The sequence below is a fragment of the Perognathus longimembris genome, chromosome 2 (genome assembly GCF_023159225.1).
Source record: "Perognathus longimembris pacificus isolate PPM17 chromosome 2, ASM2315922v1, whole genome shotgun sequence".
Lineage (NCBI taxonomy): Eukaryota > Metazoa > Chordata > Mammalia > Rodentia > Heteromyidae > Perognathus > Perognathus longimembris.
In genome coordinates, this window is record NC_063162.1 from 131,608,323 (window position 1) to 131,626,624 (window position 18,302).

The following is an 18,302-nucleotide window of genomic DNA, read 5'->3' on the forward strand; positions in this document are numbered from 1 at the left end:
TTTTTAGACAAAATACTAAACTGTCAACAATATAGAAATATTCTTTTAATTTTTAAGTGCATAGGCATCTCCTAACCATTAGTTTGAGATTAGAGCTAAAAATCTCACTGCAATTTATAGAGAATATACAAACTCTACATTTTCTGAAAAATCAACACAGCACAGCATGCATCATTTACCCATATTCAAATAATCTTCCACATACATACCACTCAACTGTGGTGGACCTACAGAACACATTACTATGAGTTAATGAACTTTAAACAAATGTACAAACCAAATCACAAGTCTGGCTGTTTTATAATCATGCCTATAGGCTTTATAAAATAAGTATCAAGAAAGATTTAATTCAGTTTTACAAATGTATTTTCACTTATGAACATTAAATTATATGCTCTACCTACACAAGATTTTAATAAATTGTTAATCTGCTTTTTTAATTATTCCTTTAAAAATCCATCTTACACAAACCCACTCTTTATTGTCTAACAAGTTCCATATTGAAATTCAGATTATTGAATATAATAAATTTTCTTTTTGGGCTGGGAATATGGCCTAGTGGCAAGAGTGCTTGCCTCGTATACATGAGGCCCTGGGTTTGATTCCTCAGCACCACATATACAGAAAATGGCCAGAAGTGGCGCTGTGGCTCAAGTGGCAGAGTGCTAGCCTTGAGCAAGAAGAAGCCAGGGACAGTGCTCAGGCCCTGAGTTCACGGCCTAGGACTGGCCAAAAATAAATAAATAAATTTTGTTTTTATATTCTGTTCTCAAAGTGTGTTTTTCAAGGGCTAAGACTGATTATTTTAGAGAAACTAAATTAAGAAAAAGTCTAACTGGAGGGTTTTTTAAAACACATAAAATAAGAAACAGTTTAATGAATTCTTTTAAAAACCCAATCTAAATGATATTCATCACTACTGGTTATAGCCATTAAGGTGAGAATGCAGAGGCATAGATGACAATAATGTCAAGTTACTTGTAAACTTACAAATTCAAGAGCCCAAGCATCACAGTGATGCCTAGGTGGTTAGAATGGAAAAACACATTATAGTCCTGCAAGACCATAATGGTCTTCCATCATCTTAGCCAGTACGTATTAAAATGAATGGTACTAACTAAGTAGGGTGGGTGGTTCATGCCTGTCCTAGTTCCTCAGGATGCTGAGATCTATGGATCATGGTTTGAAGCCAGCTTGGGCAGGAGAGATTTTGAGATTCCTATCTCTAACAAACTACCAAAAATCTGGTAGTAAAGCTGTGGCAAGTGGTAGAGCACTAGCATTGAACAAAAAAGATCAAGGACAGTGACTGGAATGCAAGCCTGACAGCAGATTTAAACACCAAAAAACAACCTGCCCCCCAAAAAATTAAAAAGCAATAGTACTATGCTGTGCCTACTGTGTGTGTGTGTGTGTGTGTGTGTGTGTGTGTGTGTGTTTAAATCCACAGAGTTTAGAAATGCAGCATCTTGGTAGTTCAGTGGAAGTAGCATTATGTTTCCACAACCGCAATATGACCTTGCACTTGTTTAGGTATCTGTTTCCACAATAGACTGTAAGACTCCTAAGACAAACTGTCTAAGTATCCTGAGACTAGTTCAGGAATAATAAGGTTTAGGGGGCTGGGAATATGGCCTAGTGGCAAGAGTGCTTGCCTCATATACATGAAGCCCTGGGTTTGATTCCCCAGTACCACATATATATAGAAAACGGCCAGAAGTGGCGCTGTGGTTCAAGTGGCAGAGTGCTAGCCTTGAGCAAAAAGAAGCCAGGGACTGCTCAGGCCCTGAGTCCAAGCCCCAGGACTGGCCAAAAAAAAAAAAAAAAAAAAAAAAAAAAAAAGAATCATAAAGTGAGGATAAACAGGGAAAAACAAAAAGGTAAATAAAATATATATACATTAAAACGACAAACTCAAGAACACATTACCTGAAGATTTTTTCTGTTACACTGTAATGAGTATTTAAAAGGTGAAAATAAATTTAGTCCCAAATGATCAAAGTAGCAAAATGATTGATGACTTTCATATTGAAAACTTTAGTCATTTTATTTGCATTGTGCTGTCATGCTTGTTAAAACATGAGATGCTTTAAGTGAAATTTCACATCTTAAAATACTGAAGGTTTTGTGCTCTCAACTAAAAGAAACTTGTAACTTAAAAGATTTGTATTTCAAAAGCAGAACAGTTTACCTTGCTTATATTATGAAAATGTTGACATTAGTGATTACAAAGTGATCACATTTAAATTATTACTACTGCATTATAATAAGAACAACTTTAATGGCTTCCATTTCATTAAGTAAAATATATAGGGAATTGTAACTTCTTCGAATAGCTGGGAGATTTTGCATGGATTTTCACAAATTTAATATAAAAAATAATAAAAGCAATAAATATACCTTAAGTTTTAAAATTTTTATCAGAATAATACAAGATATAATATGCTGGGCCAAATTGTCCTTAATCTTACGCATTCTGCAAAGGGAGGAGTCCACATGAAGGTATCGATATCTCCTATGAAACTCATCGTAGACGCTCAGATGTACATAGATGAGTAGGATCACCTTCCTAACATACACGAAGCCCAGAGTTTAATCTAAGGCACTCTCCTTTCCCAATAAAGGAACTAATCTCAGAAAATTCAGAGAAAAAAGTAAAAATATTAAAGTGATTATTAGAATAAAAGTTACCTTGCCTTCGGAGTTCATTTTTAACAGCTTCAACACCTCCTGTTTTCTCAATAAAGTCATATATAACTTTTGATGTTTCTCTGTCTTTAAGTTGGGCCTCTGAGATTCCACACATATCGAAAAGATTCTTTAGTTCTGGATCCAAATTATTTAGCTATAACAGATAAAGCAATTGCTAACTATAAAAAATTGATTGTAATTTCAATCATGACATTTAATATTTATGTCTCCAAAAATGATTTTGCTTATAAATCTTTAAAACATTACATTATTTAAATGGAAAAATAAACATAAAGAACCTAAACAAACAAGAACCAAAGAACTTTCTATTTTATGTTTTGCCTGTCTTAGAAGAGGGTATCTCATTTAGATTTCTATTAATCTATTAATAACTCTGATATGCCTACCCTGCCTGAAATAAGATGTTTCTCATCATGAATAAATACATGGAAAAAAATCCATTTGGAAATGTGAAGACAAGGACCTCCTTAATGTCCAGTAGGTAACACAAAGCTGTATACATTGTTTGCAGAGTTATTATTGTATTATATAACCAAAAGTTTTGCTGACACCAATCACAAATAATGTCTCAAGTAGTTCCATCTCTAAAATAATCAGCAAAACCTGGGCTAGCTGTATGTCTCAAGTGTTAGGGCACTAGCTGGGCAAGCAAGCTAAGAGAGCTGGAGGCTCTTAGTTCAAGCCCCAGTATAACAACAACAACAAAAGGCTATGAAACTTCAATTCTTTTTTGCCTGTTGTTTTACTTAGCTTACTCTCATAGTACTACAAAATAATTTTTGAGGGGGGGGTGGTGGTAAGGGGATTGGTACCCAAGATTGAACTTGGGGCCTCATGGTTTCTCAGCCTGTTTACTTGACTAGTACTCTTAATCACATGTGCCCTGTCCTCCTGGTCATTTTTATACTGGTTATTTTGGAAATGGAGTCTCCCAGACTTTGCTGCCTGGGCTGGTTTCAAACTACCATCTTTCAGATCTGTTTCCTAACTAGCTAAGACTAGAAGTGTGAGCCACTGGCACCTGGCCTAAAATAGTGAGTTATTGAAGTGCCAAAAAGAATAGGTAGAAAAGCTCTATCATTATATACCTGAATATTAACAATCTGATTACACTATTTTCACATAATCTGAATGTAGTCCATTGAAGTTAACAAAAACGCCTTTCTTAAGCTATCAAAACTCAGTATTTAACTTACTCAGTATAGATAGTTTAAGAATACAGAAACCTAATAGCAAAGAGAGAACAACACTGTATTTTCAAACGTCAGTAGTATAGATGCAAAAATACAAAGCACATTCAAATGAACATTAGAATCATCCAAAACAATAAAAAAGATAAAAATCTAAAGGAAAATCATACTATTCTCCCCAAATTTGGTAATAATGAATAGGAATTGAAAAGATACTTACATCAAAGCCTGTATTTGGATCCCAACCAACATGTCCAATGTGCCTAAAATAGAAAAATAAAATTCACAAAGGGCATTTAAAGCCTATTATTATGAAATCCAATCTATGCTTATTAGTTCTCACAGACATAACTGGCTTAATATAACACACACACACACACACACACACTTAGCATACTTAAATTTTTAGCCCTAGTCCTATACTAACAATCTTAAAATTTTTTGTACGACTTCTTTGAAAAGTTAGTGCTTTAACTGTCAAAATTAGAATTTGAGTAATACAATAAGAATTTGAGTAATACAAGGACAAAAATTTTATAATTAATGAAATAGTGCATGTGAAAAATTAAAATATATATGTATCACAGGCTTTCTTTTATCTTTAGACAATGGCTTGGTTTTACTTTTAGACAAGGCCTGTTCTACCTTTAGACAATACCTTTCAGCAATGCAATTTTCAAATACTACTTATAGGTTATGGTGAAAAATCATCTTTATGTCCAACAACTTGCTGGATAAACAACTTTATTATTTCCTTTCTGACAAGTGAAAAAGTGAGTCATAAAATCCATGAACAATTTGGGCATGGGAGCCCATGCTTACAATTCTAGCACTAGGAGACTGGGCAGTACAATCAAGAATTTGAAGCAGCTGGGCTACAGTATAGCCAAACTCGGTCTCAAGAAAGACCAAAAGATTCACAAAACATCTACTGAGAAAACAAATAAGCAAATAACAACAAAAATACAACAAGGTCTATGGTTTTCAAAAAGTGATGGATATATACATTGCTACAAAAGAAAACAAACATTTCTAACAACTTAAAACAATGAGCAGAATGATACATCAAAAGTGAAAGCCAGATACTGTGGTAAAGAAAGGCTCAAGAGATAAAAGCAACATGGGAAGTACAGTAAGACCTGTCCAAAGAATAAAAGAACAAGAGAATTATCTTACTGAAAATTGCTTGGAGTTCCAATATCAGCCTTGGTTAATCTCTTCTTTTTAGCCTTTCCTTTCTTCTTTTCTTTGGTATGTGAGATGTTGTTGACTTGGGGACCATAAAATCTATTTGTTGTTATTTCTGGATTTTTTATGTCAACTGTAGCCATGGGTAGATTGGGACCTACAAGTAAGACCAAAATGGGATATAATTTAATAAAACAATCATTTACAATCATATTGTATAATTTATATAGCATTTTTAAAGTGTAATCACTCATTACTATAAATTTAAGCCTATAGTTTTATGATCACTTATTACCTAAATTGCTAATGCCTATAAATTTTAAATGCCTTAACATATATGAATTATTTCAAACCCAATCTGTATATTTTTACAACATTAAGTCTTATGAATAAGAATGTCAAAAGAATTATATTTAATTGGTGTGATCACTTAAATTTTGACAGTAGCCTGTTATCAACACAATACTCATTGTTGAATGGGATATTTGACACTAAACAAGAATAAAGAAAATTGTTTTATTAACTTTAACAGCTTCTTTGTTATAATTTCATTAGTCTCTGAGTGAAAAAGTACTTACAGAAATATTACTACCATTTTTCCCCAAACTGACAGATTTATGTCCAATATCTCCCTCTTAAGTGCATATACAGAAGCATACAACTCAGAAACAAAATAGAAAAAAAATAAAAACACTCATCCGATGCAAGGATAACTGTAAAAAATCTCAGGCACCTTCAGGAGTGATTCTAAATGCTGTAGCACATAGCTTGTTTTATAATTCTCAAAAATATTCTTGTTGCTAAAGCCAAGTTTGAATACAACATAGGCAATTAAAGATTCCTTAAAAATTGTACTAACGTCAGTACATCCTCCTTAAGAATCCTATTTTAACATACAAATTTAACAAGATCTCCTTTCACTCCAAGTTTTCAAAGATTATTACATTAATTACAAGCTTCAAATCATATATAAAATATAACTACATTTTATTTATTTATTTATTTTTTTGCCAGTCCTGGGCCTTGGACTCAGGGCCTGAGCACTGTCCCTGGCTTCTTCTTGCTCAAGGCTAGCACTCTAACACTTGAGCCACAGCGCCACTTCTGGCCATTTTCTGTATATGTGGTGCTGGGGAATCGAACCCAGGGCCTCATGTATACGAGGCAGGCACTCTTGCCACTAGGCTATATCCCCAGCCCCTGTAACTACATTTTAAAGACGAAGTTAACACAGGAAGTCAGAGGAGACTGGTATGTGGATTTTGAGACAGCTCCCACAGTTCCCTGCTCATTTGGGCTCCCTATATCTAAACTTTATGCTAACAACATGGTTTATGCTCAATAGCTGCTTTCCTAAAATTTTAGGAATATGTGTAATTTCTAGGTAAAATGTGTTATTCGTACTTACAATGTGAAAGTATCTGATAAACTGAAAATCTAAATGAGGAGCTGAGACAAAAAGCACCGCTATGAACACTGTGGACATGGTAGATGTCTGCTACCACCTAGTGGTAATGCTCAATATGTAGTAATGCAACACTGCTCAAAAATAGTGGTATGTACTAATGAGAGAGCAAGAATAAGAAAAATAAATAAGCTGGGAATATGGCCTAGTGGCAAAAGTGCTTGCCTCATCTACATGATGTCCTGGGTTCGATTCCTCAGCACCACATATATAGAAAATGGCCAGAAGTGGTGCTGTGGCTCAAGTGGCAGAGTGCTAGCCTTGAGCAAAAAGAAGCCAGGGACAGTGCTCGGGCCCTGAGTCCAAGGCCCAGAATTGGCCAATAAATAAATAAATGCAAACCTGTATTAATTATTATTTATCTCATTTTTAAGGTGCATGTAGTGGAAATGCAATATTTATATATATTATAAGTAAAATACTGGCAATGTCTACTATATAGTATTGATCTTTAACAACACAGTATTAGAAAGAAACTTCATTATTTTAAAGAAAAAAAAATCTGAGACAATAGCATCCAAGGATTAAACTATAAAACTAAAGAATAAAATGCAATCTGATGAAGACACTACATTTGATTACGAGTGACTCTCCCAGTTACATTCTCTTTTAAAATAAAGGTCGCTGGAGCAATGGTGGGTCAGGGACCCCATTCAAATGTGATGAAACCCAAGGACCTTCTCTCTCCAGAGAAAAGAATGTAAACAATTACAAAATTTATCACATAGTTTCAGAAACAGAACAACTGTGAAATATTTTGAAATAAGAAAAGATAGGTCTTAGATGTCTTAAGACAAACTAACATATATGTGAGATAAAATGTAATGCCTGTAAGGAAGATTTTATTTTTAAATTGTCAACTAGCATACATTTGTAGTATGAAGAGGATGCACTATGATATTTCATACATGCACACAGTGCACTTAAAACAAACTCATTCCCTCAACCTTATTCCCATTCCTTTAAGACTGAAATGTAGTTTCTAAACTTGTCCAATTTGTGAATTCAGAATGAAGTGCCAGTTACCTTCACTCTATGTATTTTTTTCCTTCAAGCTAAAAATACAAAAACAAAACAAAACATAAATCTCACCTGTCATTCATTAATTTTAAACAAGGACATAATAAAGCACAGTACTTTAATATCAGGTCCTAAATACTAGCTATCTGTATATGCTACAAAAACTAAACTGCAATTTAAAATCTTATTGGCTAACACTTAAAAAAGCTTACCATTTGGAGGTTCTCGCCTTTTCTCTGTTAGAAAATAAATTGGAATATTATTAGACTTAAGAACAAAACCTTAACCAAAAATTAAATTCATTACACTGTTTCATTCCAATTGGCATACAAGCATGGATAAGGAAGATATTTCTGAAGAACTGACCATTTAATCAGATTCCAAATATCAAGTAAAGAAAGGCCCACTGGGCTAACAAAGGCACAGAATGAAGTGAAGAATGGACTAGAGTGAACCAAGGGAATGAGTAGTACAAGGAGGATAAATCAGAAGGAATCAGGGATCCATGGCTAAAGGTGAAAAATTGTATTCTGTATATCATTGGAAGCTCTTGAGGCAAGTAACACAATCTACTCTGTATCTAAAATTGCTCTAGTTTCTGTGTGGAAAACCAACAGTAGGAATACGTAGGTAGCATCAGGGAAACTACCCACAAAACTTGGGTGATAGGTTCAGATGACATAATGAGGCTTGGGTTAAATCAACAGGCAAGAAACTGTCAGATCTACAACATACATTTTAAAGACAGAGCCAACTGGTAGAATTGCCAGTCTAGCTGAGATCATGGTAGGCTTGAGGGACAAGGTGGAATACATCCTTTTAATAAGACAAGGAAGAGGTGCAAAGAAGGAGGAACCTATCTGAATGACACTAGGGTTCCAACAAAAACAGATTGAGTATTTTGCTCAAACACATTACATCTGAAGGCTTTTCTGGCATTAACTTGAGGGGATAGCATGGGTCTGTATTGGAAGCTAAAACTTTGGGAGTCATTAGCATATACAGAGGGACAGGACTAGCATTTACTAAAAAGTTTATTGAAAGGGGGAAAACTCAGAATTAGTAAGTTTGCATTTATGCTCTTACATACCAAGTTTGTTCAGAGCAAAAAACCTAGTTTGGTTTTAAGAAATTTCAAAAGTATTTGTGGAATTATAAACAAATAATAATTTCCACGTTTTTAAAATAAAAAATTTCTGAAATTGTGAGAAGATATACATAACTAATGTAATATTACTTTATAAATAATCATGAGTCAATAGGATCTCTTTGGTGGACAAATAAGAATAGAAACTCAAACTTATGATGAAGTAATTTTCTTAAACATTTAAAGTAAGTCCTGTCTATGTCCAAGAAGGTCAATCTTCAATTTCCAAGACTGTGCTATCTCTTCATACAAAACAGCCGTATTTCTAAAGTCCATGGGTGAAACAAGATGATTGTATAAGTTCAAATGTATCTAAGGAACAATTACTTAGCTTGAGCTAAGTAAAGTAACTCTTGCTTTAGCCATTCACATGAAAATGAGGAAGTTTAGTTGAACACATAATGCTAGCTAATGTGATGAGGCATTTGTTAAAATCATTACTGGAGCAGTATTAGGGATGGCTTAGTACCACAGTCATAGTCAAACTACATATGCTATACTATGTTCAATAGTAACATCATATTTTAAAAAGATGTAATTACATGGCTATATAGTGAGTAAAAGAACTAAAAACGAAGAGCTACTGGCAGTAATTCAACTGCCTCTCTAATATCATGTTCTTTGTGCTAGTGAAACACTCCCTAAAAGTTTAGGAACTATCATACAAGATAATTCCCGTGCCAGGTGAAAAGTAGTTTAACTCACCTACCAACTTCAAAATCAACTTTGCACTCAACGCTGCATTCTACCAACTGAGTTACAGCTCCACTTCTGGCTTTCTGGTAGTTAATGGAAACAAGAGTCTCGTGAGCTTTCCTGCCTGGGCTGGCTTTGAACTGAGATCCTCAGATCTTAGCCTCCTGAGTAGCTAGGATTACAGGCATGAGCCATCAACACCTGGCTTCAATTATTTTTAGTATGTATTTTTGACTCATTTTATCACATATTTTGACTAAAAGGATCTTCCAGAAAGTTCCTGGCCTACCACCACCGAAACAGTGACTGAACCATGACTCCTAATGTTGAGATTTAAGACAAAGTATTAAAAACTTTCTTACCATTGAGTGGAATGGTTCTTGGTTCCAGAAAGTAACAGTTCCCTAATAATTCTCCTACTTACTCATAATAAAGGGAACACACTAAGATGGCAGTAGTGAGGTAACAATTTGATTCATTTTTACCTCCCCTCTCTCTAGGAATTCACTAAAAAAACAATAAAGATCCATAAAACAGGATTCATGCTTCTACATAATGATTTTCAGATCTAGATCATTCCCAGTGATCTTCTAGCTGTTCAAAAAGGCTTTGGAAAGAGAAGACAGGTGTGTGGCTACTTTTGTGATCTGTTTGTTAATTTCTACTTACATGTAAATAACCTACATGAGGTGATGATTTTACAGAGTATCAACTTTCCTAAACACTCTTCTCTACCAGATCAAGGCCTCCCACCTTTGTCAAACAATAGCTCTATGCCAATTCTGTTAAAATTCAATATTAGCCTAAGTTATTTTCTAATTAAATGTGTTTACACCCTCTTCTGTATTAAACTAAGTTCCGTGTGGTTTTATAATATGTAACATTAAGCACAAATAAAGAAGGCAACAATTGTAGATCTTGTTTTTATTTCTGCTTCTTTCTTTTTTTTTTTGGCCAGTCCTGGGGCTTTGGACTCAGGGCCTGAGCACTTTTTGCTCAAGGCTAGCACTCTGCCACCTGAGCCACAGCACCACTTCTGGCCATTTTCTGTATATGTGGTGCTGGGGAATCGAACCCAGGGCCTCATGTATACGAGGCAAGCACTCTTGCCACTAGGCCATATCCCCAGCCGCTCTGCTTATTTCTTTCTAAGCTTGTCTAAAGCGTTTGTTTATAAAGAGTAATTAAAAAATTTAAGTTACAATGATATAAATAGTGCAAATTTAGATGTCAGTAAATGTAGAATTTTATCAACAAAAATAGTTACTGGAGTAGGTTTCACAGTAATCTTTAAAAAACAGGTTCTTAATAAAACAATAATTTCTTTTGAGGTAAAGACCATTAAGCTTTTTTTAGGAAAGGGAGGGCCATACAGTAAATATTTTAGGCTTTGAGGTCTCTATCATAACTATTCATTATGTCAAAACAGTAGTCACAGACAATATGTCAGCCAATGATATACCTGCGTTTCAAAAATTTTTATGTACAATAACAGCCAACAAGCCACATTGTTTTCCAAATCTGAGTTTGCTAGTTCATTTTATGTACAAAAAAGAAAAGAAAAAAGTCGAAGAGGTTACCAGACTTCCTTTGTCGCCTTCCCAACAGGTCTGTAACTGCTTTTCGAAATTTTTTTGCTTCTTCTTCATTGGCAAAATTAAGAGCAACTTGACAAGTCTAAAATATTTTCAACAAAAAGGACAATGAAATGCATAAATTTAGATTTATGTAGCAAAAAGTGATCATAATAAACAAGTACATTTTTAAAGGAGACAGGTTGATTTTCCTGGCAGATAAGAAATTATTTTATGATCTGAATAACAAGAAAGGGAAAGCATAGAGAATGAAAAGTAGAAGACAATTATTAGAAAGGCATGTAACACAGCAGAAACTCAATAAGCTGAATACTTAATCTTCAGCAAAATAAAAGCAGTAAATTCACTAGAATTCTGTAAGTAATTAACATTAGAAAAGGCAAGCAATGCAAAAAAATTAAACATGTAATAAAGGAAAACGACTTACATCTCCAGCAAAGGTATGAAAATATCCTCTAGGACTATTATACACGAAATTATTGTATAATTCTTGTTCCCACAATAGTTTTCCATCCTAGAAAGAAGTAAATAAAACCAAATAAGAGCTTCCCCAAAACAAAACAAACACTAGGGGTGAAACAAAGCAGATATCTCATCTTAAGAGAACTGTTTATATTCATAAAAACTTATACCAAAATGTATTACAGGTATATTTAGCATAAAAAATCACATACTTAATGATTTTATTGAAAGAAGTAGCTAATTATGAGTGGTCAGCAACGGTTATATCAAGTTGTTAGAGAAATACAATTATTGCAGACACAGTAATGCAAAATTCTACCTAAATCACTTAAGATGCAAAATATATTATAAACACAATACGCCAACTATTATGGGATTCCTTTATTCTTAATGGAGTGGTATGATATTCTATTTCTAAGTAGTGGTTCTTGTATGTGATGAGAAATATTATTAAATCACTCCTTTGGAACTATTGATATACTCTTATCTCTTAGAATCACTGCAATATAGTAAGCCAGAAAGTGACAACAGTATGCCATGTCTCTCAGCTGTCTTGAGATATTCAGAAAAACATGCTGAGAAGCACCAATTTAAAAAGTACAGTAACATATCTCATTTAATCTTCATTTAAAAAAAAAGTTTGTAATAGACCCCAATTACTCCATTTCACCACTAAAGAAGCTGGGGCTCCATTAGTGCCCAGGTTCAATGCTAGTTTTAATTTATTTTTGCTCTAGGCTAGCATTCCACTTTTGGCTTTTTCTGAGTAATGAACTGTAGATAACCTCACAGACTGGACTTTCCTCTCTGGATTGGCTTCAAAATGCAATCCTCAGATCACAGCCTCTTGAGTAGATAGGATTACAAGCACGGGACACTGGTGCCACACAGTCAGTTTAGTATTTGTAATTAAATCCAACTATGTTTATTGCCATACCCAAATGTTAACCGTGGTGGCTTATTTAGAACATTTTTTTCAAGACATAATGGAGAATTCTTGATGATGAATACAAGATACATATAATCTGTGACAAAATAGATTTATAACTGAATGAGACTCATAAAGCTATAAAAATCCAAATATATCTATTGTAATAAAATACATAAAAATGGGCAGGAAACTCATTTTTAGAGATGACCTGAGCTCAAGTACGTACAAACTTACAATAGTCTTTTGTTGTACCCTGAAAGGATAATATATAAGCTTGTCTATAATAAGAAAGGATAAAAATGTATTGTTAGAAAAAAAAAGATTTGAGGAAAGTCCAAGATGAAAAAAATGCAATTCAAAGGACATTATCTTTAATGCACAGGACAGTAAAGGGATAAAATATAGAATTACTTTTTTTTTTCCAGAATTACATTCTAAAACAGCCCATAAATGCCTAAAATCCTGGATCACACCAAACCCTATATATGTTATTTTTCCTATAAGAACAAACAGGATAAAGTTAAATTTCCAAACTATCCCAATATATTTAATGATAAAATATAGCAGCTACAACAATAAACCTTTAAAAAGCTATCCAAAACTTGTAAGTTTATTCCATAAATTTTCTGCTAAATATTTTGGTGCTGTGGCTTATCACGTCACCTGAAACCCCAGAAAGCAAAACTGTGGATAAGAAGACAAAACAGTATTCTTATTTGGCCTCAGTTCCTATTTTGTACATTTCAATACCTAAAAGGAAGTCTCATCATTCCCATATTCATTTTAAATATCACATACAGGATAAACAAACCTGTATTAATTACAACTGAAACAGAAAACTTAAGGCTGAAGTAAAATCAAAATAAAACTCACCTTAATGTCAAATATTCTTAAAAAATAAGATCTCTGGGGATTGTCCTTAACAAGACAAGCAACACCGCTGCACTTCTTTGACCACATACAGTTCCGGTCTGCTGCATATAACTGTACCACAGCTGAGGACATAGTCTGCAAAACAAAGTTTATAGCCATTAGCTTCACAATAACTCCACTGGCCCCCAACTATTTGCATTTGATACAGGACTACCTATGTAAGTGGCTCCTAAATTACTGGCTTCTAGAAAGAGAAGATTATAGATGTTATTGTAATTTTAAGCCACTACTGGTTGAAATAATAAATAATTTATGCAACAGCTAGCATTCATTCATGCGAGAATGAGCTATAAAATGTACTAAGCACTTGTAAATAATAATCCCGCTTAACTGTTACTTCTATAACTTACACTTAAAGAAGATAATTTTCGCAGTTTCATACAACTGCTAGAAATTGTAACCTAGGTATCTTCAGATCCTATATTCTAATCCTCATAGCATACTATAATAAAGTAGACATTTAAGGAATGTAGCAGTAGTAACAAGCATTGGTGGTATGGGAACTAAGTCAAACCTGAAAGCAAGCTCCTATTAGTTCCTATTCAGTGTACTTTAAACATTATCAAGACAGATCATAATATTTCTTTTTTTTTCAAGATGATAAAAACTGAGGGGGGGGCACGGAATTAAGTTACACTGAGGATACTAAAAGTTATTTGAAGGCCTAGGGACATGGCTCACATGGCAGAGCATGTGCCTGGTAAGTATAAGTTTAAATTCCAGTTCTGTTAAAACAAACCACCAATACGACTGGCTCCTCTCTTGGTCTCCCAAAGTACAGTATTCCACATAAAGGTACCCCATTACTGACACTATAATTTAAAAATCAGGTAAGAAAATTGTATTATGATGAAATCATATACATTTTAGCTATTTTACTATGTTGCTGTCAAAGTGCATTTCTAAAAGGAAAAGCAATTAAAAATCTATATAGCAAAAATTTCTCTACTATACTTTTCAACCAGAAATCAAGAAGCAACAACGTACAAAAAAAAAAGTTGTTTATATCTGAAATTCCATGATGAAAAATTCCCTTGATGAAAGATCACATGTAAAAACATTATCTGGTTGTGCATGTAAATGCAAAGAAACAGAAACAAAAACACCCTAAACATCTACATGTATTTAAAATAAAAATGTAAACATCTGATTGAGAAATACTCAATTATTCTGTAAATTTTCACAAAAAAGCCATGTTTTTCTTTTTCTTTCTTTCTTTTTTTTTTTGCCAGTCCTGGGCCTTGGACTCAGGGCCTGAGCCCTGTACCTGGCTTCTTTTTGCTCAAGGCTAGCACTCTGCCACTTGAACCACAGCGCCACTTCTGGCCATTTTCTATATATGTGGTGCTGAGGAATCGAACCCAGGGCTTCATGTATATGAGGCAAGCACTCTTGCCACTAGGCCATATTCCCAGCAACCAAAAAAAGCCATTTTTTCATAAGCAATTTTTACAGATTCTCAAACATTTGCTAATATGTTATAGAAGTGTTCATTTCAATCCAGACCCTGTGGTTCATGCTTGTAATTGTAGTTACTCGGGAGGTTTATAGCTGAGGATCCTAGTTCAAAGCCAGCCAGTGCAGGAAACTTGGTGAGACCCTTATCTCCAGCCACAAAAATGCAGGAAGTGGAGTTGTGTCTCAAGTGGTAGCAAAAACACTTAGGCCCTAAAGTTCAAGCCCTAGGACTAACACACCTCCACACAAAAAATGCATTGATTTCATTTGTGACATACTTAAGCTGGTGAAGTCTGAAGATGATCCTACCACTTTCTAAACCCTTACATAATAATATACTAAATGAAAAAACTGCTTGTATATATACCATTTAATATAAATGCTAGATAGTATAAAACAGTAACTATCCCTTGAAATCTAGATTGACAGTAGCTTAATTAAGTTTTTATAAACATTCTTTTCATTCCTTTAAAGCAATTACAGCTAATCAGCACTATTACTCCTTGGCTTTCATTACCAGGAAGATATTATTGAAAAACAACCTAAGAACAAGTGTTTCAAAAAGAACCTTCACTTCTTGATAGCCCAATAATGTTAAGGGTAAAATCTATTAGAAGGGAAAGTATGGTATCAAATTTTGTAGAAATAAGCCTGGCATATCTTATGTGCTCCAGATATTTCAGTTCGAAGTAACTGAAAAAACAAATCAAGGGTAAAAATAAGGAGGGTATATTCTGGGAAGGAAGTTCCCTCTCATTGTTCTTAGGAAGACCTCTTTTACTTTTCTTGGGTTAACTCTGAAACAACCAAAAACTATCTCCAATTCTGCAGGCTGAAATGGTAACTACTTTCTTTCATGTTTCCCCAGTATTTTTTTTTTTTGTTTATCTGTGCTACTCCTATGTCACAGATCTTATTCTAAAAGTTTCCTATTTGACTTAAGTCCCTTAAGCACTGAAAATAGTTTTCATATGTATACTTCATTCCAAAGTAAACATGCCATTCTAATTACCTATTTGCCTTTGATACTGGAATATATGCCCTAAGTATTGTGAAGAGGTAATATACCTGCAACTTACTCTCACTACTCAGGGGGAAAAAAGAATATAGATGTATGTAGGGAGAGAGAAATATGTTCCAACATCTGGCAAATTTAGAAAAAAGATATATCAGAACAAAGATGTACCTTCTCTGAACATTTAAAACATTGATTGAAACAAACTCTAATAAATGGAAGTGTGTTTTTTGTTGCTGCTGGCCGTGGCAGTGTTCGTTTTTGCTTTTTTTTTCTTTCTGGGTGGTGTAAGGGGTGGGGCAGAAAGGGTGGGAGGAAGGATCAAAAAATATAGTCATGCTATTCAGTATACTCTATAAGGAAAATGACCTATGTAACTTGTGGGCAGGAATGGGAGGGGGGAGCTGGGGAAAAGTAAAGGAAGGGCTGCATAGTCTAAAAAAAAAGTACTGATTACCTATGAAATGGTAATGCCTCTGTGCAACACCTTAATAGTAACAATAAAATTATTTTTAAAAAGATATATAGGAATTATTTGTATTACATTTACAACCTTTCTTATGAAATTAGTGTAAAAAAATTTTAAAGCACAAGTGAACTTGGTTATTAACGGAGAACATAGTTATTAACAACTGTCTACAACAAATATTAAGATAACACAATACTAACAGTTTATAATTAGTTAATATTCTAATATAATACTTATCTGGTTCAGCAATTGCTATGTGACAGATAGAACTACTGTAGCTACAACAAGGCCCTTAACAGGATGATAAGCAATGTAGGTTTTCCTTAAAAAGATACTCTTGGTCAGCCTTAGTTATGAGACATCTAAAGGATGCAGTTAACTCTTTTCATTGAATCTTGCCAAGATGCTCTTCAAAACAGTCAACAAGACTAATGCTTTGTTAAGTGTGTTGTTTTAAACTATATAAATGATTATGGCTAAACATTTTTGGTAGATAAGAAATGAGATATGAAGTAAGCATTTGGGAAAACAAAACTTTAGACAGGAAAAATTGTGGCTGCTGACATAGCTAGTTGAAAGACTTTCATGAGGCGAGGAAGAGATACTAAAAATAATTGTTGGAAGGAAACCAAATAGTTTCCTCAACAGTAGAGGTAGTATAAATCCTCTTCTAAACTTTTAGAAAACACAAGCAAATATACTCAAATACTGCTCATGTGAAATAGTAACAATAAGTTTCTGATGAGAAATATTACAAAATTATAACATGCAGGATGAGAGAAAAAGAGAGATAACACTGGCTAGCAATAACTGTAAAAGTCAATTTTCACCATAGGCAGAAATGAACAAATTCAGAAGAGAGAGCTGAAGAAGTTAAGGGTTTTGGAACAAGAAAATGTTGCATTGTAAAAATAATATACTACTTATATGTTTATACGTACAGTCTAGCTTATCATGTAAAACTTGAGTTCAATAAAATGTTTACCGGGGCTAAGAGATAACACCTTAAAAAAAAAACTATCGAAATCATTAAGGATTTAAAATCTTAACACTTGCTGATTCAAATCTGCAGGAGATTAAAATGATTCAAAATTCTTCAGGCAATTACTTTTCTAGATTACCAAGAAAATAAAATACCCCCTCAACTCATTAACTATGCTACAGTTTGGCTATACGTCTACTTTTAAAAAGAGAGGTTCCTTAATGATAAAAATGGACAGGATACATTGTTATATAAAAAAAAAATCAGGATGTAAAATGCAGAGTATGGGGCTGGGAATATGGCCTAGTGGTAAGAGTGCTTGCCTCCCATACATGAAGCCCTGGTTTCAATTCCCTAGCACCACATATACAGAAAACGGTCAGAAGTGGCGCTGTGGCTCAAGTGGCAGAATGCTAGCCTTGAGCAAAAAAAAAAAAAAGCCAGGGACAGGGCTCAGGCTCTGAGTTCAAGCCCCAGGACTGGCAAAATAAATAAAAATAATTTTTTTTTAAAAAAGGAATCTCTTTTTAAAAAATGCAGAGTATGGTAGTATTTGTGCTGTAAAGCAGGAATATGTAACTTGCTCTTGCTTATGTAAGCAGAGAATTGCCTGAAAAGAAAACAAGCTGCCTACTTTATGATTTTGTATGTTTTCATGTGTGTTTTGAGGGAAGAAAAGGCCCAGCAAATGAAGGATAGAGAAAAGAAATGTTTTGTTTTACATATACAAAGTTACTGTTATATAATGTGAATATTTTAGCTTGTCAAGTAAAATATTATCCACGAATACATTCACAAAAGAAAGAATAAGACCTATTCAAGTCACATAAAAGAATTAGTCTGGAAAAAGAAAAGATCATCTTTCTGACCTAGAAACTGTAACCCAGGAAGAATTCAGAGTAGCTTTTAAGCCTTTCTCTTAAAAATTAAAAGTGAGCATTGCTCACTAACATGCTAAGGTTTCTACGGAGTCTTACAGTAACAAAAAGCAAATTTTAGCTACTAAAGAAAAATGGCCTCTGTGTACAATGAGGGCCAA

General features: G+C 33.9%; 1 protein-coding gene across 2 annotated transcripts in view; it reads right to left on the reverse strand.

The window, feature by feature from the left end:
• Wasl (WASP like actin nucleation promoting factor) overlaps positions 1-18,302 on the reverse strand; it is a 72,620-nt gene that overhangs the window by 34,087 nt on the left and 20,231 nt on the right. For both annotated transcript variants that reach the window (XR_007210098.1, XM_048340155.1), the window contains exons 2-8: positions 13,280-13,414; positions 11,441-11,527; positions 10,999-11,095; positions 7,788-7,811; positions 5,079-5,247; positions 4,123-4,165; positions 2,692-2,845 (exon numbers count right to left, since the gene is read on the reverse strand). Coding sequence is in view for 1 of the 2 variants with exons in the window: in XM_048340155.1 (XP_048196112.1) it covers positions 2,692-2,845; positions 4,123-4,165; positions 5,079-5,247; positions 7,788-7,811; positions 10,999-11,095; positions 11,441-11,527; positions 13,280-13,414 (709 nt within the window). In the remaining variant the exon portion in view is untranslated. The remainder of the gene's footprint in view (positions 1-2,691; positions 2,846-4,122; positions 4,166-5,078; positions 5,248-7,787; positions 7,812-10,998; positions 11,096-11,440; positions 11,528-13,279; positions 13,415-18,302) is intronic.